We start from the raw sequence: 22,546 nt of genomic DNA on the forward strand, positions 1-22,546 counted from the left end.
TCCTCAATATGTGCTCAAATTCACACAGACTAATACGGGCATATAGGAGGGGTTGGCGCCCCTCAGAAATATGTTGTTAAAAGAAAGATCCTCTCTCTCTCATGCACGTAGTGCCAGCGTGCCACTGATCACCCTCCCCCCCTTTCAGAACGGAGGAGCGCTCTCCGGTGTCTCTGTTCTCGCTGTGATTCAGCCTTGCGTAACAATAACCCAAATGCGCTCGAGCTTCCAACACCTCAGAGCCGTTTCACTTTCACACAGGGGGGGGGAAATGACCCCGTTTAGGGAGAGACGCGTGGAAAAACACCCCTCACGCTTATAAATAAGACCTGGACCGTTGGGTGATTGCGAGGCGTGGGGGATTTCCTGCCTATATAGCGCCGATGGCAAAGCACGGTATAGCCGTGAGTTTCCTGGATTGGAGCGCAGTCCTCTTTGGTATTTCCTGAGGAAACTGCTCCTCCGTCTCTAAATATGCTAGCACCCACCCCCCCCCCCCCCACACACACACACACACACACACACACACACACACACACCCCTTACATCCCCCCCCCCCCCACTGTCCTCACATACCCCCTCGCTCTCTCTGTCACCCAAATGCCATTCTGGGAACCCAACGGCAAAAACGGGAGAAACAGCACCCTCTGCTGTTTGTTTCGGGAAGCGCAGCTCAGAATCTGCTCTTGAGAGATTACTAGAGGAGATGTCCCGATACTGTAGCGGTATCGGCCCTTATTTGTCATATCGGTATCGGCGAATATGCCAGTCTTATAACCACCGATCCGACACAGGGGTAAGGAAGGGGTTGACACTATATGGCAGGTAAATAAAATGTCGGGGCATGTGGAGTTTGCTCCAAACTGCAAGTGCACATATGACTGAGGAGTCTGCTATAAACACCAACACGAGATGTATAGCTAGATGGCTATAAACACAACACGAGATCACAATTTGGTATTCGGTATCGGCTAACACAGAAATTGCAGTATCGGATCGGGAATGAACAAAGTGTATGGAGACATGCCTGCATGGGATTAACCCAAAATGCTTCTCCTCTTCCCGAGTCTCTTGAGACCATTTCTCTCTCCGTCTCTCAAAGTGGATGGATTATAGCCAGGTGTCCAGGCTGCCCCTACTGATTGCAGTCATTTGGCGCTCAGCGTATACAGCTTGTCTTCTGTGGAAGCACGTTGTGCAGCGAAAGAGCTTCATATCCTTGGTATTATCTTTGATTTATTTGCACTCTATACGAGCTCTCAATGTGTTATATATTTTAAGATTAAGAGCATTTGAAGTGGTAAATAAAACTAGCAATATGCTCGCAAGCGTCGACCATGAAACCCTAATGGTCTTGGATATTTTCATAAAAGCATTTTCATAAAAGCCTGTCATTTCAGAGTCTGTGATTTATTCAGCTGGGTAGACCGTAGAACAATCAGGGACAATCAGGGATGTGCACACATAGACATCAAAGGGGGCTTCAGCCTCCTGCCCTTTTACCGGTCTGTAAAAAACAACTGCCCTCTCCAGACCATTGAATGCCAGCATTTACTATATGGTGAAAGAAATGACAAATGCCAGTCCTTTCCGCATGCCAAGGCAGCTATAGCATTCAGGAGAACTGCTTTTCTCCCCCGAAGTCTCCTGAACTGGAAACACAGCATTTTGCGCTGTCGTACAACCGCATCTCCACTAGGTAAAAGAGTGCTGGGTTGCGCCCCGGAAATAGCTGATCTACAAGCTCGTTGTGAGCTTGTAGATCTGCTATTTTCACTATTTTCTTTTGTCCAAAGGTGCCCCCTCTCTTCCGGGATTTCAGCCCCTGCCCCTCTTAACACTCTCTGCGCGTCCCTGGGAACAATATTACCAAAACATCATAATTTGACCATATTGTCCTATAATTGTTTTGGACAATAGTGTGTGGCTATAGTGTGTGGGTGGGCTCCTTTCACACACGGTTCCACAAATCGCACACTAGGACTCTGGCCGCACTCCACCTCTCAGCTTGCTTTTAATGGCTCCATTGGCACGGGACACGTATACGTATACTCATGCGTTTATGTTGCCGAAGCACGAGTCGAATAAATGAAACGCAAATCTAATTTAGAGCACATAGTCTTTAACCCATTTTGGGGCGGGGGGGAACCCCTGTTGGGTGTTTTAAGCATTATGTTATGCTTTATCTATTGAAAAATAGCAGATCTACAAGCTCATAGCACGGCACCGAGTGCCGCTGTCTAAATGGGTTAAGGTGTTTGTACTCTATATCACATTGGAAGTACTTTGCCCATCGGTGTATATATACTTTCTCCCAGCAGATTATGGAGAAACTCAGTGCCATTTAAAGTCATGTCATCAAACACTCTTCCGGGGAGTGGGAAGTAAAGTGTCTCTGATGCCTTGGTGCAGCGGGCAGGTATTTTACAAAGTCTAGTTTCCACACCACATTGTGTATGCAGTGGGCACATATGAAAAATGCTCTCTCTCTCTCTCTCTCTCTCTCTCTCTCTCTCTCTCTGTTTCTGTGTGTGTGTCTCTCTCTCTCTCTTTAAGATCTAGATATCTAGATTTGTAAACACGCAGGATATTAATACTGCGAAAGGCAACGATTCAGACCATATCGATTGACCCCGCTCACCAAAAAACAGCCACAAACGCACATACTATCTGTCTCTCTCTCTCTCTCTCTCTCTCTCTCTCTCTCTCTCTCTCTCTCTCTGTCTGTGTCTCTCTGTCTCTCTGTCTCTCTCTCTCTCTCTCTCTCTCTCTCTCTCTCTGTCTCTCTGTCTCTCTCTCTCTCTCTCTCTCTCTCTCTCTCTCTCTCTCTGTCTCTCTCTCTCTCTCTCTCTCTCTCTCTCTCTCTCTCTCTCGTGTGAATACGTTTCTTTTCCACCGCTGCCAAAACCCCACCCACTCACCCACTCTCACAGTGTGGCTCTAACCCATTAAGACCTGGAACCAACGCCTCTGTGTCACTTTCGCATTTAACCACATCATCCATTATTTGATACTTTAGCTATTGGAATCATCATGAAAATGTGCCGCGATTTGCAAATCTTTGAATATATATATATACATTCGTTCACAGCGAGCGTTTTTTGACTCAAATGTTTGCTTCTGGTTCTCAAAACCTTTCCATGTCAATCACCCAAAAAACATTTGGGTGATTGACATGGAAAGGTTTTGAGAACCAATGACGATTTTTCTTCAGAAAACTGTCGGGATTTAGAAAAAAGTGGTCTCAGGTCTTAATAGGCTACAGCTGGGGAAGTGGGTGCGTTCAGGATGAGCGTGCGTTGGCTTCCCGTCAGAGTGTCGAGGCAGCGTGCGCGGCGTGGGGCTCTTTGACAGGCTTATTATAGTTATTAACCCAATTGGACGGCAACTGTACAATTGAACACTACTGCTATTTGTGTATTATCTTGGTGAGCCGAAATAAAATGAACTAGAACTGCACTCTGTTGAGTGCCTACTTGCCTATACTAGTGCGCAAGCAGAGCGCGCAAGTACTGTCGACCGCTACAAACTGTCAAATCTCAGCTTCTCTGTGAAGGAACGTTTGAAATGTTGAATTATTAGGTTTAGCCATTTGCTACCTACCTACTTTATGCATGTAAAAGCGTAGTATTATGAAGTATGGTACAAGTTTCTATCTATAAAAGAAATACAGTTTTATCGATTTAGAATTATTCTGGATCCCTTTTTAGTTTTTCAAAGACCAATAAATCATCGATATCCGATAGGTATATAAACTAAAATAAAGTATGTTATCACGTATACAGTATAATTATTTATTTAAAATTGTCAATTGCTTTAAATTTACTTAATATTGGACTATAGTGATATGAATACTAAAAGCCTCTGTGTATATGTACGACCCAAGGACCCAATGCCTTCGATGGTGACGTATATGTCGATCAGTGTCGGGTGGATTAAAGGAAATGCCTCATGTATATGTAATAATTATGTAAGTTGATTAGCGGTATACTGTGGTTACTTTGCGCCACTTTTGATGCATATGCACCGTCCCAGCATATGACGTCACTGTATAACTGGTGTAACTAGCTCTCAATGATGACGTAATAAAGATGTGGATTAAAGGACCCAGTGCCAGAGTGTAATTGGTTTTCGATGGTGACGTAATGACGATGTGTTTTAGTGTCGGGAGGATTAAAGGTAATGCTCCTATGTATACATGTATGTAATCTGGCACCACTGCCGTATCAGGCACAAGTAGTCATTACGTCATTTGCTGGGACGGTGCATACGCATCGAATATCGTCCTGGGAGAAACTAGTACTTGCGCGCTCTGCTTTACGCAAGTAATAAAAAGGGAGGCTTTACAAAAACAAAAACCGACTGAAGCTGTGTTTGCAAATCCATCTAAAACGGACTAAAAGGGGAAAATGTCTTTAGTTTTGTCTTGTCAGTATCCAATTATTGTTCTTGTTTTTATTATTGTTGTTGTTATTGTTATTATTACCAGTAAGACGCCCTGATAGCAAAACAGTGACCTCGCCCTATAAGGGCTGACATAATGTCAGAACCGGTCAGCTCCATATATGGAGAGATCCAAGGGTTTGAGTTTTGAGGTCAGATCTGTAGAGTTGCCATATAGTCAGATCTAGGTGATGATCCAGTCTTCTCCGTATGGTTATTCAGGGTTCGATGAGGTCAGTGTCGTGATCTTCATATATGGAGATGGCCGTAAATAATAACAATAACAACAATAATAATAATAATAATAATAATAATAAAACTTTATTTATATAGCACCTTTCAAATTTGCATTACAAAGTGCTTTACATCAACAAAATACACAGCAGGAGAAATTTCAATAGAATATAATAAGCATCAGGAAAAAAAATATATACTAAAATATTAGATTAGGCAGCGAAGGCTTAATCTATAAAAGTGTGTTTTCAAAAAGGGATTTAACCCATTCTGAACGGGAACCCATTTTGGTTTTATAGCATCATGTTATGCTTTAGCTATTTAAAAATAGCAGATCTACAAGCTCATAGCGCGCCACCGAGTGGCGCGCTACGAGCTTGTAGGTCTGCTATTTTTGAAAAATCGAAGAACGACTGACATTTTCAGAATCTGATCTCAGGTCAGAATGGGTTAATCAGACCAGTGTGTGTGTCCAGTGGAAACCTCATATGAATCTGATCTCAGGTCAGAATGGGTTAAAGGAGAACACTGACTCAGCACGCTGGATCTGTATATAAAGGGCAGTGTGTTCCAAGTGTGTAGGCGCTATACGGTGCTGAAAGCCTGATCTCCTTTTGGACTTTAGCCGACGAGTTTGGGGATTTTTGTCTTTGGTCTTTGGATGAGGATCTCAGGGAGCGGGTCGGGACACAGGGGGAGATTAGATGGGCCATGTAGGGTGGAGCGAGACCGGACCGGGCCTTGAATAATGGTGATTCTGAAGGAGATTGGGAGCCAGTGCAGAGACGCTATAGAACGGCGGGGTGATATGGTCACCTTTCCTGCAGTTAGCAGGCGAGCAGCAGCATTCTGTACTATGACGAGACGATGAATAGATTTTTTTTTAGTGAGGCAGGAGGTATACAGAGAGTTACACTAAATCTAAGCGTGAGAATATGAACGCATGGATGACTATGGTGGCGTGCACGTGTCACGGAGCACCATATATGGAGATCTAAGGGGACCTTTGTGATGTCAAGAGGCGTGGCCATATTTGGAGACGTGCATGTCACGAGGCGTGACCATATTTGGAGGCGTGGGTGGGTGACGGACGGACGGACAAACGGGAGATGCAGGTTTTCATAGTAAATAGTGAAGTCTATCTGCTTGCCTTTCTCTCTGACTGTCTGTTTGTCTGCCTTTCTCTCTGACTGTCTGTCTGTCTGTCTAACCATGACCACACAGTGCCCGCCATAGAAACGGGGAGTGTGAAAGAGAAATGAAAATGGAAGGTAGATGAATAGTGAATGATGAGAGCGACAAACAGACAGACGGACAGACAGACAGACAGACAGACAGAGCGTGTCTACGGAATAATAAACAGCCACTTCCAACACCTTCTGGCAGCACATGCTTCATTCCTGGACTCATTTGGTGGGAATGCTGACTTATACTGGTCCAAATGGAGCCAAATGGATCCCTGCAGCAATACTATAGGTGTGATTCATGCATTCGTATAGGTGTGATTCATGTAGCCATATAGGTGTGATTCATGTAGCCATATAGGTGTGATTCATGTAGCCATATAGGTGTGATTTTTGTAGCCATATAGGTGTGATTCATGCATTCGTATAGGTGTGATTCATGCATTCGTATAGGTGTGATTCATGTAGCCATATAGGTGTGATTTTTGTAGCCATATAGGTGTGATTCATGTAGCCATATAGGTGTGATTTTTGTAGCCATATAGGTGTGATTCATGTAGCCATATAGGTGTGATTCATGTAGCCATATAGGTGTGATTCATGTATATACTGTAGGTGTGACTGAATACAATGCTTTGGGACGCAAAATCCTTTCTGATTTGAACTATGCTGGTTCCTCAACGAAAGGAAAAGGTTCCCTTTTTAACGATTCCTCAGGGGGGTTCCAAATGAACCCTGACAGGTCTGTAACTCTGAGAGTGTATTTAACGGAACCAAAATGGACCCCTGAGGTTCCGTTTGTACGATCTACTATAGTTATGGTGATCGTTGAAATGTCAAAGTGTTGAGACCCACCCGTATTGGAGGTGTATAGCATAGCAGACGTGAAGTCCTGCACGTGCCAGCTCTGACAGTGTGATAAAAAAAAATACACGGTTCCAAATGTGACGGAAACGATACCGATGCGCGTACAATGTAATGTAAGCTTTCAACGCGTCATTTATTGAAATCGGAAAATATTTGAAAAAGACGTCGTTTGAATCTTGTTAAACCAAGAATTAGTTTGGGGCGGCAGTGGCTCAGGGGTATAGTGTGTGGCCCGGTTGAGCAGCCGGATTGGAACCGCAAGGTTCCACTGTGGAGCTCACTCAAAATGGACATCACGCCTGTCCCGAGGCACAGATCTGATTTGGCAGATTAGGATATTACTGTCGCCGATTGCAGGGCTGCCATGTAACCCTCGGCACGGTGAGTGGGAGAATGAATGAACGGCCACACCTGTTGAAGAGGCTGGCTTCCACTCTGTCTCCATGGCAACGAGAGAGAGAGACAGAGAGAGAGAGAGAGAGAGAGAGAGAGAGAAAGAATGTCACACATCTTGAATGGGTCGTTGTGCTCACAGAGGACGGCGCACCACACACTCACACACAAACGGCATGCGTCTTGACAGAGAGGAGCGGTTCTCAGCCTTTTTTTAAGGACAGAATTGTAGGAGTCGAGGCGTGTACAATACGTACAAAGCTGTAGATCAGATATTTTCTAATGTTTTGCCTTTTCCTTATTATGCCGCTATTATTTGACTATTTGGACAATGTTTGACCATGTTTTCCTCGTATTGTTTGTCGATAAACTTTTTGCTACCTTTTTTTCCATTTCATTTCATTTCATTAAAAAAAAATGAGGGTCCTTGACATGAAAATGTTTGAGAACGACATGGGGTTTTTCAGAAAACTGTCAGGATTTAGAAGACATTTGTAGAATCGACTTCAGGTCAAAATGGGTTAAATTGTCACTTCTGGGAATAATATAGCACCTCGTGAGACATTTTTCGCCTTAGTTTTAGTCGACGAAAACGACACTCCTTCCCCGTGCCATCTGTGCTTGTACAGCATGGCAGGCGTTTCTCTCCGTGTCACTACTGTACACCCACCAGCTGTCACACTGTGGTGTACAGTATATAGCGCTGTCGGCTGGAAACCTTGGATGTCCAAAGCTGTTGCTTTTTTCAGGAAGAAATGGAGAAAAGATCCTTTCGTGGTTTAGTCGCAAAAAGCTCTCGTTTTCAATGGTTTCAATATTTATAAAACCCCACAAACACACTGTTGATTGATAGGACACACAGTAGTAGATCTACAAGCTCACAATCGCCTTGCATCGCAGCATGCTTTGAGCTCGTGGGTCAACACTTGCTCACGACGAACACTGTGGGGAGAGTCATGGTACGTCACGATATGATATCAATTAGTGCTTGATTGTTAGTTCACACTGCAAATGTGTCTTGCGACCCAGCAGCCAAGTATACATATATACACATTTGACATAACACAGAGAACAAGACGATTTACATACATAAAGACATGAACACAAGAGCAATATCCACCGCTTAGATTAACCCATGGCTACTACAACTCCTGATTGAGCCTCAAGGTTGACTGGTGGACAAAGGACCTCTTTAGTCTGACCTTATTGTATGCTGGTACTCCATATCTACTTCCTGAAGGTAGCAACCTATGTTCTCCATACAACACATGCTTAGTATTAGAGGGGATATTCCTTGCTAACCTTAGGATGCTGTTATCATACGTGGATGTTTAACCCATTCTGACCGGGCACCCATTTTGGTGTTGGCATCATGTTATGCTTTAGCTATTTAAAAATAGCAGATCTACAAGCTCATATCGCGCCACCGAGTGGCGCGATACGAGCTTGTAGGTCTGCTATTTTTGAAAAATTCGAAGAACGACTGACATTTTTAGAATCTGATCTCAGGTCAGAATGGGTTAATCAGAACCAGTGTGTGTCCAGTGGAAACCTCGTATGAATCTGATCTCAGGTCAGAATGGGATAAAGTTCCTGAAGTGGTCGTCCAACAATCTTTGAACAAATGTCATGAACAAACCTCATTGACACCAAGCTCTTTTAGAACAATTCTGGAAGTACACGTTTGCTATGGTTTAGACATTTTGTAGAATCTGCCAATGCAAGTGTCACTAGTAAGTATAGTAAGTACATTTTATTTATATAGCACCTTTCACAGAGAGAAAGTAAAGCAGATTTAAAAAAAACAGTCAATACAAGCATCAGAAATGAAAGGTAAGTTAAGTCAGTATGTTCAAGATGAACCATCCACAAATTATATAAAAAAAGAAAAAAAATGTTTTAAGGCAATTCTTGAAAATGTCCACAGAGGGTGCAAATCTCATCGCTAGTGAAAGAGCATTCCAAAGTTTGTCCGCTAGCCTGTAATGATTTATCATCACCTTTTAGCTTTTAGTTTAGTGGAGGGTGGGACTAGCAGACCCTGTTCTGCAGACCCACAGGCTCTTCTGGGCACATAACGAGGCACCAGGACAATCAACTAACCCGGGGCCTGACCATGCATTGCTCTGAAGTTCACCGGAAGCCAGTACAAGGAGGCCAGGACTGGAGTGATGTGGCAAAATCTACTGGACCTAGTTAATAGTCTGGCTGCAGCATTTTGAATCCTTTGAAGGCGGCCCATAGTGGTTCTATTTAGACGGGTGAAAAGAGCGTTGCGATAGTCCAGACGTCGGGAAACAAATGTGTGGATAATTAGTTCTAGTTCCGTGTGTGAGACTATTCCTCTAAGCTTGGCGATGTTTCTGAGGTGGAAAAGGCATTTCCGGGTATTTTATGTGGGTGTTGAAGTGCATAGATTGGTCAAAGTTGACGCCAAGGTTCCTGATGTTGGGACGCACATTTGGTTTGAGGGGCCCAATACAGTCCACCACCTTAGGCACAATGTTTTCGGGGGGCCGACAATAAGTACCTCAGTTTTGTCATTTAGCTGTAGGAAATATTCTGCCACCCAGGCCTCGATGGCTGATATGCATTCGAGTAAAACATCAAAATTAAAATCTGCAGAGCACTTGGTATTAAAAGAATAATAAAGCTGGATATCATCTGCAGACAAATGATAAGAAATATTAGAAGTCAGAGCGACCAACGTTTGTTGTCTTCTTATCTTAAACCGAGCTGTAGTGCACGGAGAGAGAGAAAAAAAAACGATCCCAGAAGCAGCGGAAATTGGTTTCACGTCACGGTTCACTTTGCTCTTGCATGCGGACAAGAGCCTATGATCTGTAAGCCTGGGTCTAGATGTGAAGGGACAAGAAGTCTGTGAATGCAGCTGTGTTATGTAACAAGAGTGGCACATGTAGTAAATACATTTATTGTGGGAACCATCAATTGCAAGAGAGTGCAACAAAGATATGTGTGTGTGTGCTGGCCTTGGTGCTATGGAGACAATCAATCATTGGGCTTATCTGTGTGTGTGTGTGTGTGTGTGTGTGTGTGTGTGTGTGTGTGTGTGTGTGTGTGTGTGTGTGTGTGTGTCAAGGTACAGAGCACAGCTTTACTTTGCCTCCCTATGAATTTATAGCTGCATGTGTGTGAGTGATTTTTATCTGGGAAAATTGCAGTGATAGGTCAAAAAAAGAAAAGAAAAAACCTTTTGCAGTATTGTTTCCAAAAAGTAAAGCTATTTCTGACAAGCTACATACGTACAGTAGGACATAAACTTAGGACACGCAACTTTGGCAAGTACAATTTTCAGACCGGGGTGAAACAACCGCTTTAACATAGCTTATGAAGTTATAGCCATTAACGTGTTCTTGTCGGAAGTTGCAGCCGGAGATCAGGCAGCGTTAGCGCCTCCACTGGTCGAATGTCGAATGAACTGGGAAATCGAATTCACCTTTTACTTTTTGGAAACGGTAGTGGTTTTCGCCCACCGTTTCTGGACGGCTCAACCACCTTTCTACCGATAGGCTCAGGTTCCAAACGGTCCTAGAGAGACTCCTGTTACTAAACACTCTAGCAATGATTACTATCAGCATAATAGAGTTATGTTATTTACTTGTCACACAAATAATTGCGATTAACGATTTAACTTTGCATTGAACGTTTACGATGTGTATTTCCGTTTGCCTTTCATGCTTCGTAATCACATAATTGCACGGCGCAGATATGACAAATAGCCTGACTTGAATATACATACTGTAAAGAAATCACTGACACATTTAAGATTTTTTTTTCTTTCCATAAAATATGGTGTATTAAATAGCGGAAATAGTTGATCTACAAGCTGAAGTGACATGTTGCAGTGAGCTTGTAGATCTGTCTGAAGTGACATGTTGTAAGCTTGTAGATCTGTCTGAAGTGACATGTTGTGAGCTTGTAGATCTGTCTGAAGTGACATGTTGTAAGCTTGTAGATCTGTCCCGAAGTGACATGTTGTAAGCTTGTAGATCTGTCCCGAAGTGACATGTTGTGAGCTTGAAGATCTGTCCGAAGTGACATGTTGTGAGCTTGTAGATCTGTCTGAAGTGACATGTTGTAAGCTTGTAGATCTGTCCGAAGTGACATGTTGTAAGCTTGTAGATCTGTCCGAAGTGACATGTTGTAAGCTTGTAGATCTGTCTGAAGTGACATGTTGTAAGCTTGTAGATCTGTCTGAAGTGACATGTTGTAAGCTTGTAGATCTGTCCGAAGTGACATGTTGTAAGATTGTAGATCTGTCCGAAGTGACATGTTGTAAGCTTGTAGATCTGTCTGAAGTGACATGTTGTGAGCTTGTAGATCTGTCTGAAGTGACATGTTGTAAGCTTGTAGATCTGTCCGAAGTGACATGTTGTGAGCTTGTAGATCTGTCTGAAGTGACGCTTCCCCGTATTTTTTAGTTGCCATTTTTTTCGGCAGCACGAGCAGGCCAGCAGTGGAAGACCTTAGGGGGCGGTTTGGGACATATTTAGGCAGGCAGTCATTTAGGTAGGAAGGTGCGAGGCCATTGAGAGCTTTATAGACAAGTAAAATAATTTTAAAATCAATCCTAAAAACAACCGGAAGCCAGTGCAGTGATGCCAAAACTGGAGTAATATGTTCTCTCATCTTAGTTCTAGTTAAAACTCTGGCTGCTGCATTTTGGACGAGTTGTAATCTGTCAGTTGTTTTCTTAGGCAGTCCTGAATAAAGTGCATTGCAGTATTCAAGCCGAGAGAAAACGAAGGCGTGGATTAGCGTTTTTGCATCGTCCAGGGACAAATAGGTTCTGATTCGTGCAATATTTCTAAGGTGAAAAAAGGCAATCTTGGTAACATGATTAATGTGAGAATTAAAATTCAATTCAGAATCAATAATAATGTTGTGAGCTTGTAGATCTGTCCGAAGTGACATGTTGTAAGCTTGTAGATCTGTCTATTTCTGCTATTTTAGAAAAATGTCTGGAGTTCTGGACATTTTTCAACATGGAAACATTGGACGTTTATGCAAAAATAATTGGGATTATCTCAAAAAATTGCGATTATGTAATAATTGTGACAGGCCTATAAGTACCTTTAAATCTTCTATCTGACATTGTGAACTCAGTCTCTCTCAGGGTGTGGCCATTGCGACCAGTTTCAAATGCATCTCTCCGTTTCCTGGCATTCTCTCTACTGTGCAGCAAAGGCAGAACATCCCCAAAGATGTCCTTTCATAAAAGAAGATGTTATTCTTCATGTTATGACTCAAAACTAGCACAGCTCCGCAAGTTGATTTTCCTTCAGCTACTTTGTGTTGTAGAGTGGCCAAAATTAGTTGGCCTCTATCTTGAGAGGGGTTTGGGCAACATGATTGCCAGTGGTTAATTGGGTAATTCTTTTGTCATTTTGTTCTTCAGCGTAATCTGAAGATCTATTTTTATCTTGATTTGTCCCCAATTACTCCTGCCTTATCAGGGGAACCTCATTAGGCTTTTGTTGCTTTGGGAGTGCGCGAAAGTGCGTCGGTTTATACTCGTCTATCGTGCGTACAAACTCAGTGTGTCGCTTATTGCATCACGTTTTAAGCTTGTAGACCGACTGTCTAAAATCACACGTTACATGTTCTCTGTTGTCCTGTACAGTATATGCTCATTTTGTTTTGTGACCAGTATTTATGTATTACACGTTTTCTGCTTTGTGTTTATATAATGACATCTCTCTCTCTCTCTCTATTTCTTTCAACATTTCAACATATATTTAACCAGGTAAAATACTTCCCGAGGCCTCATACACACAAATGCTCGCTAATTTGTTTTCAGTGGGAGTCACTGGGTTTCACAGAGCAGCTCTGCTCCATGGCTGTGTTCATGAAACACTATTACAGCGATAAACGCAGAACAAATAAAAAACATACAAATGTCACACAGTTGAACACCACATTTAAACCAGTTTAAACCAGTTAAAATGCCAAACAGGAACAGAAAGGGTCACAAAACATCAGCAGGTGCGGCAGTAGACAAAATGTCAAAGCAATCACATTTGCCGATAGTGCTAATCTCTCATCGTTTAATATAGATTGACATTCCCCCCAAAGCTCAGATCAGTTCAGATCCTTCTGCAATGCATTCCAGGATGAAGGGGACAGCATATTTAAAAGCTTTTATTTTTATTTTTTTGCCTAATTCCATTCTTCCTCCCGACATTAACCCATTTAGACCTTAGTTAAAAACATTCACTTTTGATTTGACAATGATTTGCGCCACATTTTTACGATTTTTCTAAAATAGCAGACCTGCAAGCTTGTAGCACGCCACTCGGTGGCACGCTATGAGCTTGTAGATCTGCTATTTTTCAAAACTTTGACACACATTTTCATGTCAAGGACCACCAAAAATGTATTTGGTACGGACCACCATCTCAAAATATATTGTTCTAGGGACCCCCAGAAGAAGACATTTGAGTTTAAAATGTTCAAAATAAAGATATATTCAAAGATTTGAAATAATGCTCAAGACTTACAGCGGATCTACAAGCATGCACAAAGTGACACGCTATGAGCTTGTATAAAATAGCCAGTATCGGGAGAGCCCACTGCACGCCACACACTCGCCACTTCTGACTTCCTTCACATTTTTTTTATTGGCCTACACTCCACCAGCTGTGTTTGGAGGCGGGGCATGTGTGTGCCTACCGGTGTGTGTGTGTGTGTGTGTGTGTGTGTGTGTGTGTGTGTGTGTGCTAGCAGCAGCCACCACCACCAGGCTAGGTATGCCCCTGCTGTCGGTTGGGAACATCCAAAACTGTTACTTCCAACGCTTTGCTCATAGCAAAGACGGTGATTTACGCTCAATGTCGCACTTATGAGCGGTTCTAGGTTGCTATGTGACGGATGCAAGTATAGCTCGACGTCTTTTAACTTTCATTTATTGAACGTGTGCTCTCTGCTTTCTTGTGTTTATTTCACGCGTGTGTTTTTGTGTTTGTTTTTCATGTTCTTTTTTTGTGTGTGTGTTTGTGCTTCTGTTCTGTGTTTCAGATTTGGCTCAGAATCCACTCCATGCCAAACGCACAAGTACGTAACGTGTCCCTTCTGAACTCGCATTTTCCACAGTCACGGTTGGGCGTCCACCTTTAACAGTCCAATCAATGTGTTCCTGATTAAGGGGACATAAAATAACTCCTCTCCCCCGTCGCAAAACAATCACACTCCAGCGCCGATTGTGATTACTTCCCGTCGCTGTTGCTGATTGCCTGATTTGATGAGAGAATAATCTCATTAGAATCGTCACATTCTGCTGCCAACAAGCAATCAATTAGCATTAGGTTCTTTGCACGGCAGATAATATTGGAGAGAAATGTGGCCTCCTCCTTCCTTCCCAATGATAGGCCTACTAAGGAAGGCTCTGTTCCATTCTGCTCAGGGTGTATTGTGCACTTCAAAGTGTGGACCCTTTAAGTCTAAGCCAAGGGTATAGGGATTGAGCTCGATACCCGGAAAAATCTAAACATGTCAGTCTAAAAGTGTATTAATACCCTTTTGATAGTGGCTGACACACTTCTATAGTGACAGTACACATTAACCAGTTAAACATTTTCTTCCATATTATTTTCCAAAAATAAAAAGATCACCTGCCTTCCATCTGGTAGAAAAGTATTGCATTTGAAGGCCATAGTAAAGGACTCTTGTTCTCTTCAGAATTTGTCGTCTCCCGTCTTTCCTCAAAATAATTGAAGTTGCTCATATGGATGGACCCTTAAGGGTACTTTTGGTTCCATCTGTAGACTCTCAGAGTCATGGGGGTCCTTCGAATGGCAATGTTTGAGAACCACTGTGCTACACTAAATGGAACAGAGCCTTCTTTAGTATCATCGTCGTTAACACGTCACCTCTGCCTTGCCGAAATTAAGGAGAGGCCCAATTTTAGGCTTTCCAATATGGCTGCTGCTGTGCATTGAGCCTTTTATAGGTGATGTGCTGTATGATCTCATAATAATAGTTATGGTGCCACAACCATAATAATCACTTTCTTTCTCACAACAATGTAATGTCAGTCTTATGATGATGATGATGATTATTATTTACACTATGAAAATCTGCATTTCCGTGTGACACGTCACACCACCATTTATGGTCACGCCTCGTGACATCACGTCTCCATATATGGTCACGCCTTGTGACATCACGCCTCCGTCTCCATTATATGGAGCTGACCTGTTCTGACATTCCATATGTTGTTGATCCCTCCCCGCCCGTCCTTCCTCTTCGATGTCTCCCTTTTGACTGATGGCTGTCCATTAGTGATGCGCGGGCCGGCTTTTTTTTTTACATAACTACGGTATATGTTTTGCATCAGTGTTGATTTCGTCGACTAAAACTAAGATGAAAAATGTTCGTCGAAAACTACGCTGATTAAAACTAAGACTAATATACTGACAATTTCGTAAAAAAAAAAAAAAACTAGACTAAAATGTTAGGATCCAGTATAAGTAATTTTACAATTAGTTGCATGCTGAAAATAGCCGATCTACAAGCTCACAACGCGTCGCGTTCTTTGCTTGTAGATCAGCTATTTTCAGCAAGTGTAAAAACAGTCATTACGACGGCATCAAGGCCCGCCAAAATAATTTTTTGTCAACTGTATCAACTGTATTTAGTAGACAAAAATCATATGATATTTAGTCAACTAAAACTAGACTAACACTAAAACATTCCAGGTGACTAAAATGTGACTAAAACTAAATGAAAACTATTCAAGAGACTATGACTAAAACTAAAAATCAATTTTTCTGCCAAAAACAACACTGTTTTGCATATCGTAGGACGAATTAAGTCAGATCAGGATCTAAACTGTAAATGATGGTGAACTTACTTCATCCAAGTGATAAAATGATCAAATAGCCTAACAGTCTCCCATTGTAAGGATGGAATGCGGAGGTTTTGTTCTGTCTCAATGAGGAAGTTCCGATGTTTGGAACTACAGCCCATATAGCAGCCAGCTGTGGAGCGAGATCAAACCGTGACTCCTCTCTCTCTCTCTCTCTCTCTCTCTCTCTCTCTCTCTCTCTCTCTCTCTCTGTCTCTCTGTCTCCCTGTCTCCCTGTCTCTCTCTCTGGGTCTGATACAGTGAGTGACTAATCTGTATGATACGATGCGAGTGCATAATAAATGAGAAATAAATATTGTAGGCAACTAGGCAGTAGGCATGAATGTTCGTGTATAAAACACGAAGGGGTCCCTTTTAAAACAAACGGACACATTCAGTTCAGTCTGTGCAGTGTCGTCAGAAACTGAACCCGAAGCTAACCCTAACATGTCAGAATAATGGGCAGCTGGACTAATGGGCAACCCCCCCCCCCTCTCTGAGCCTTGAGCCCGTTAGGGTCATGTATTGTACACCTGGTCGCATCTGGAGCACTCTGCAGATCCTCTACTCTGTTCAGGGCCACATTTTTAGCCCAAGGAGTGTTTTGTCGTGCAAAACAAATGCGTGCAATTCAATTCAATTCAATTTTATTAAAGTGTCAAATCACAAGTTGTCTCAAGACACTTTACAAACCAACAAAGATCCACCCAGAGCATGCAATATTGTGACAATGGTAACGGAAAAACTCAGAACCCGCCTCTAGGGTGGGCGGCCATCTGCCTCGACCATTTCGGGGGAGAGGGGGTTGGGGGGGGGGGGGTTGGAATAGGAAGAAAGAATTGAAGAGAGATAGACAGGGAAAGAGATACAGGCAAATACAAGTAGTAGCAATAGCCAATAACGATAATAATGAATGAATTAAATATTGTACGATAATATTATTAATGAAATAGTGTGTAAGATAATATAATATGGTATAGAAATGTTGTCGGATAATAAAATGTATAATGTATGATAATATTAGGATATAGTGTGTAGTGGTGTAAAAAATAATGGATTCAGAATCATGAAAACCCCCTAGATTGACCCATGTCTTCATGCTGCTATATATACTTAAAGCAGAATGAAAATGTAAAGTGTAAAATGTGCCTGCATATTACCGTAGGTTGTTAATGGTACCCCAACTTTCACCAGCTGTCACCAAGTTTCCCACAAGGGAGTTGGGTTGGAACAATTTGAGAGGTGATAGCAGACACCTTCATGAAAGCTATTGGTATTTGTTTTGCAGGCTGGTCACAAATTTAGCTTTTTAGTTTTTAAAAGACAAAAACACAATGGAGGAGAAGGCAAGTCTGCATATGTGTCACTGCAGTTTGTATTTAACCCAGTTCAAATATGTCCCCAGTCCCCAGTTCAAATATGATTATTTTGGGGGGTCCCCAGTTTAAATGTGATTATTTTGGGTGGTCCCCAGTTCAAAAGTGGAGTCCCCAGTTAAAATGTGATTATTTTGGGGGGGTCCCTAGTTCAAATATGATTATTTTGGGGGGTCCCTGCAGTTCAAAAGGGGGCTCCTCAAGTTAAAATATGATTACCCGTATTGCGCCGAATATAAGACTACTCTGATTATAAGACAACCCCCATTTTTCAAGACTGGAAAAAGAACATTGAATGTCAAATAGTCTAGTCCCCGATTTATAATACGACTCAATTTTTTAGGATATTTCCATTGGAGAAAAACCCAATAGGGTATGTTGGAGGTTTGCGGCCTGGAAAGGTTGAGAACCACTGCTCTAGCTATATAGGACTGTCCAAAATCATCAAAGAAGGACATCCGACCCCCCCAAAAGATCCTGCATGCGTCGAGTTCCACTTCCACAGCCCCAGTAAGAAGGAGAGGTCGGCTGTGTAGAGATCTGCTGACTAGTGTTTGAATTGGATGTCTCACAAAATCAACTCTCATCCTCACGTGTTGATGTTGGGCTCAGCGAACAGAGGAGGAATTGTTTCCGTGTAGATCAGTTAGCCGTGACACCCCCCCCCCCCCCCTGTGTGTGTGTGACTGTGTGTGTGTGTGTGTGTGTGTGTGTGCGAGTGTGCGAGAGCTTGTGGGTGCGAGTGTGCGAGAGCTTGTGGGTGCGGGCACGCGTGCGTGTAGTTGAATCTCCAGTTTCTGGGTTCAATAGCGGCCACTGCCAAAGCTCGGTATCACACAGCTTGGATAATTAAGACATTGCTGGAAATGCACTGTACTGTAGACCCGAGTGATCCGGAATGTTCTGATGCTTCCAGCTGGCCGGGAGAACATAAAGTATCTATTGGCCTTTACAAACACTCTGTTCTCAGAGGTTGCCTGTAGCCCAGTGCTTCTACCAGTGGTGGAAGGATTTATTTTAAAGACGGAGTGTCATTATTTAATGTCTATGGAGCCTATGGAGGTAACATTACTCTAATAGACCTCCAGGTGTGGTTATGATATGCAAATAATATTGTCTTCAAGTTCCCTGTGTAGACACATGCGTGGCCGGTTAAGACACATGCCTGGCCGGTTAAGACACATGCGTGGCTGGTTAAGACTCACCCGTGGCTACAGACATGCGTGTCTGGTTAACGGTTAAGAGTCGACTCACCTGTGGCTCCCAACATGCGTGTCTGCTTAAGACACATGCGTGGCCGATTTCGACTCACCCCTGGCTTCCCTGTGAGGTTTGGGTTAAGTTTCTGTTGTCGGGTTAGGCTGTTAGTACGTCGGACCAAACACACGCACCTCCTAATAATAACGTAAGACAATTTTTTATCTATGTGATGTATTGCCATTGGCAATACATCACATAGATAAAAAATTGTTATCATGAAACATGCGTAAGCTAAGAATGTAATAGTTGAATATCTATATAATGAAACTATGTATATAAACTAAACATACTATACTATACTTTACATACTATAAAGTGCTATGACTACGTAAAATGCAATTCTAGTGCCGTCTACGTAACATGCTATAAAGTCTGTATAAATTGCTATCCAAGTCTACAGAAAGTTCTATCTAAGGAGCATAGTATGGAAACAAGGTGCTTCCCTATTTTCCTTTTTTTTTTTTTTTTTTTACAAAAACCAAAGGAAAACATGATACACAGAATGAACAGATACAGTGAAATAAAACGGTAACAAAGACAAACTGTGCATATACGCGGTGAACTGGTTCACTTCACAACCCAGGGTGTGTGTGTTTTGGCATGCACGAGTAAAAGTTAAAAAGGAAAGTACCTCGGAATTGTGCGGTACTCGAGTCAGTGTTGATTTTGTCGGCTAGAACTATGGCGAGAAATGTCCGTCGACTGTACCGGCCAGCAGTGGACGTGGTTTTCTGGTTCCACTGAAAAATCTCCAATTTAATTTTTTCCACAGAGATTTACAGAAATATTTATATAAATTATTTCAAGCCTATAGAATCAAGCCATCCAGGGTACTGGTGAATCATGACCATAAAACGTTTTTAATTATTTCTCCTCCACAGAATCAAAGGTTTTATGGTCATTACTCACCAGGATCCTGAATGGCTTGATTCTAATAATAATCTCAAACTTATATAGCGCTTTTCTTTTCTTTTATATGTATAATATTTATCCCCAATTTTTCACCCCTGTGTCAATTATCTAATGTTATCCTAGGCTCTACACACCCTCCACCAACCTAGTCCCCATATATGGGGGACAAGGGGAGAGCAACGGACTTGAACTCATGCTTCCTTCATGCCCGAGTGTCCATGTTGCTCCTTTTACACCTGACAGGGGGGAGTTTCCCTGGTTGGATGTAGCGCGTGGAAACACGTTATTCCAACCAGTTCCTTTCCCCTCCAGCAGGTTGGAGGCTATAGCACTTTTCTGAGTATACCCAAAGACGCTTTACATGGGGGGGGTATATAGGTAGCAACATTCTATAGGCTTAAAGTAATGTACATGAATGTTTTTGTACATCTCCTTGGGACACACAAATGGCCGATTTGTAAGTGGAACCAGACAACCCCGCCCACTGCTATGCCCTATATATGACTGAGACCGAGTCAAAATGGTCTGTCCAAACCAACAGTGTGTGCTGTATGTATGTATGGAGGGAGGGGAACCCACGTAATGGTCTGTGTTCCTTCCATGGGTGACGTGCTTTGGCTGAGTGCTGTACAGTATCTGCTGTGTTGTGTTCGTGTCACATTGGATTGCATACTGTACGTGGGATTGTTGTTTGAATTGGACACATCCGTCGCCACCTGCCTTTTGATACACGTGCACAACCCCCAGAACACGCAAGCACGCACGTACGCACGCATGCACACACACACACACACACACACACACACACACACACACACACACACACACACACACACACACACACACACACACACACACACACACACACACACACACACTGTAAGGCTTACAAGCAGTGGTGCAAAGTAAATTAGTACATTTAGGCTATACTTGGGTACAATGTTGAGATGCTTTTACGTATTTCCTTTCCTTGATACTTCGATATGTGTACTTGACTACACCTCAGAGGCAAATCTTGTAGCCTACTTTTAACTCTTTTTTTATTATTAATTGACAGCTTCAGTTAGTTTCTTTCCGCATTTAGATATTAGTACAAAACTAGTAGTCCACCAGTGACATCATCGATGGGTAATACAAGCTAATAGAAACTGCAGGCTTTCTAGTCCTGAAAAGTTTGTACAAAAAAAATCTTGTTTTAAAAAAAAAAAAATCTGCCTAATGATGTCACTGGAGGACGGTTTCTAAGACACAGACTGAGTAGAAAGAATCTTGCCATTTTATCATGATCATTAGTGAAGACCTATTATATGAAGATAGTATAGTATAGTATAGGTTGAAAAGTGGTGAAGTGGTCCTTTAAGATTCAGCTCAGAATTGTATTTAAATGAAAGAAATATTGCAGATAGATTCCCAGATTGATACAAGACATACATTAACAACTTATTACATATTTCATGCTTTTTACTATTCAAGAATAGCCGTTCCACAAGCTTACAACGCATTGCATCACGAGGAGTACTTTTACTTTGGTACTTTAGGATACTTTTACACCAATACTTACATGTAACATTTTTGCATACAGGCCTTTTACTTGTATTTTTATATTGTGGTTGTTGCTACTTTTACTTTTACTTTACGTAAAATGTGAGTACTTCCTCCTTCACTTTGAAGATCACTGCAATAAGACTGTCTATGAATGATTGAATTTTTGTTCATTAAAGGGATAGTTCAGATTTTTGGAACTTAAGCTGTATGAAATACTTGCCATTAATATAGTGGTTGCAACTGTATTCATTGATTGCCCGAGTCCCGTGGTGAGAGTTCTACTCTGGTTTTGGTCAATATGAAGTAGTTCCGGTCATGTTGTGGGGGGCACAGGGGGCCACGCAGTAAAAGTAATTAATTCACAAAACTAACGTCATTTGAGTTGTTGACCTATTCAAAAAATATTAGCGCAACTTTCGTTCAACTTTGACCCCCCCTATCACATGGAACTATATTTTGGCCGTAGTGATATGGACACAAAACACATAGTTCTGTGTGATAGAGGGGTCAAAAATGAACGAAAGTTGCTCTAATATTTTAGAAATAGGTCAACAATACAAATGACATCAGCTTTGTGGATTAATTTACTTTTAATGCGTGGCCCCCTGTGCCCCCCCACAAAATGACCGGAACTACTTAATATTGACCAAAACCAGAGCAGAACTATGCACGGGACTCGGGCAATCAATGAATACAGTTGCAACCACTATATTAATAGCAAGACATCATTACACATAACAACCACACCAAGGGGTCTAATGAAGTATACTGTCACCTCATAAACACATGAAAAACAGGGGGGAAAGATGCAAAAATCACGGCAACCCATCTTTAAAAATGATAAAGAACGAGCTAGGTTATTATTATTTAGGACTCACTAAGCAATCGGAACTGTTAATAAGGTAACCGAAGTCACTGAAACTCCTGAAGGATTCCCACCTCTTTCTAAGCAGGGAGGAATAACCGCAGTTCCTTCCAACAACCCGCTGTGTAAATTGAGGCTGCCGCGAAATGACAGCCACTGAGTGACACGTCGCAGTGTTTAACAAGCAGCAAACACCACAGCCATCAAAGAACATAAAAGCTAAGCAGGAGGGGGAAGCGAGTCGTGGGGAAAAAAACATAGAACCACTAAATCACTCGTTAACACTTGATTTTGTATGGTGATCACCTCTAAATCACTGCTTGTTGTCTCATTATTATTATTATTATTTATATTCTCTCTCTCTCTCTCTCTGGATCGGAAGATAATAAAGAGTTTTGAGGGGAAAAAGGGGCCTTGTAAAAAAGTGTGTCAGAAGAATATTGTCCTATGCATACCGCTAGACCTTCGGTGGTATGGAAACGGTAGATGCCGCTTTGAAATGTAAATATGTTGATGTTCGCTTTGGTACCCTACGGTGAGAGAGAGAAAGAGACAGAGAGAGAGAGAGAGAGAGAGAGAGAGAGAGAGAGAGAGAGAGAGA

The 22,546-nt window shown here is 42.2% G+C and overlaps 1 protein-coding gene across 2 annotated transcripts in view; it reads left to right on the forward strand.

Moving 5' to 3' along the window:
* Nucleotides 1–22,546, forward strand: part of akap7 (A-kinase anchoring protein 7) — an 87,328-nt gene that overhangs the window by 59,023 nt on the left and 5,759 nt on the right. For both annotated transcript variants that reach the window (XM_080791295.1, XM_080791296.1), the window contains exon 11: nt 14,160–14,195. In XM_080791295.1, the coding sequence (XP_080647421.1) occupies nt 14,160–14,195 (36 nt within the window). The remainder of the gene's footprint in view (nt 1–14,159; nt 14,196–22,546) is intronic.

This window comes from Protomyctophum bolini (genome assembly GCF_963924005.1).
Source record: "Protomyctophum bolini genome assembly, chromosome: 19".
Classification (NCBI taxonomy): domain Eukaryota; kingdom Metazoa; phylum Chordata; class Actinopteri; order Myctophiformes; family Myctophidae; genus Protomyctophum; species Protomyctophum bolini.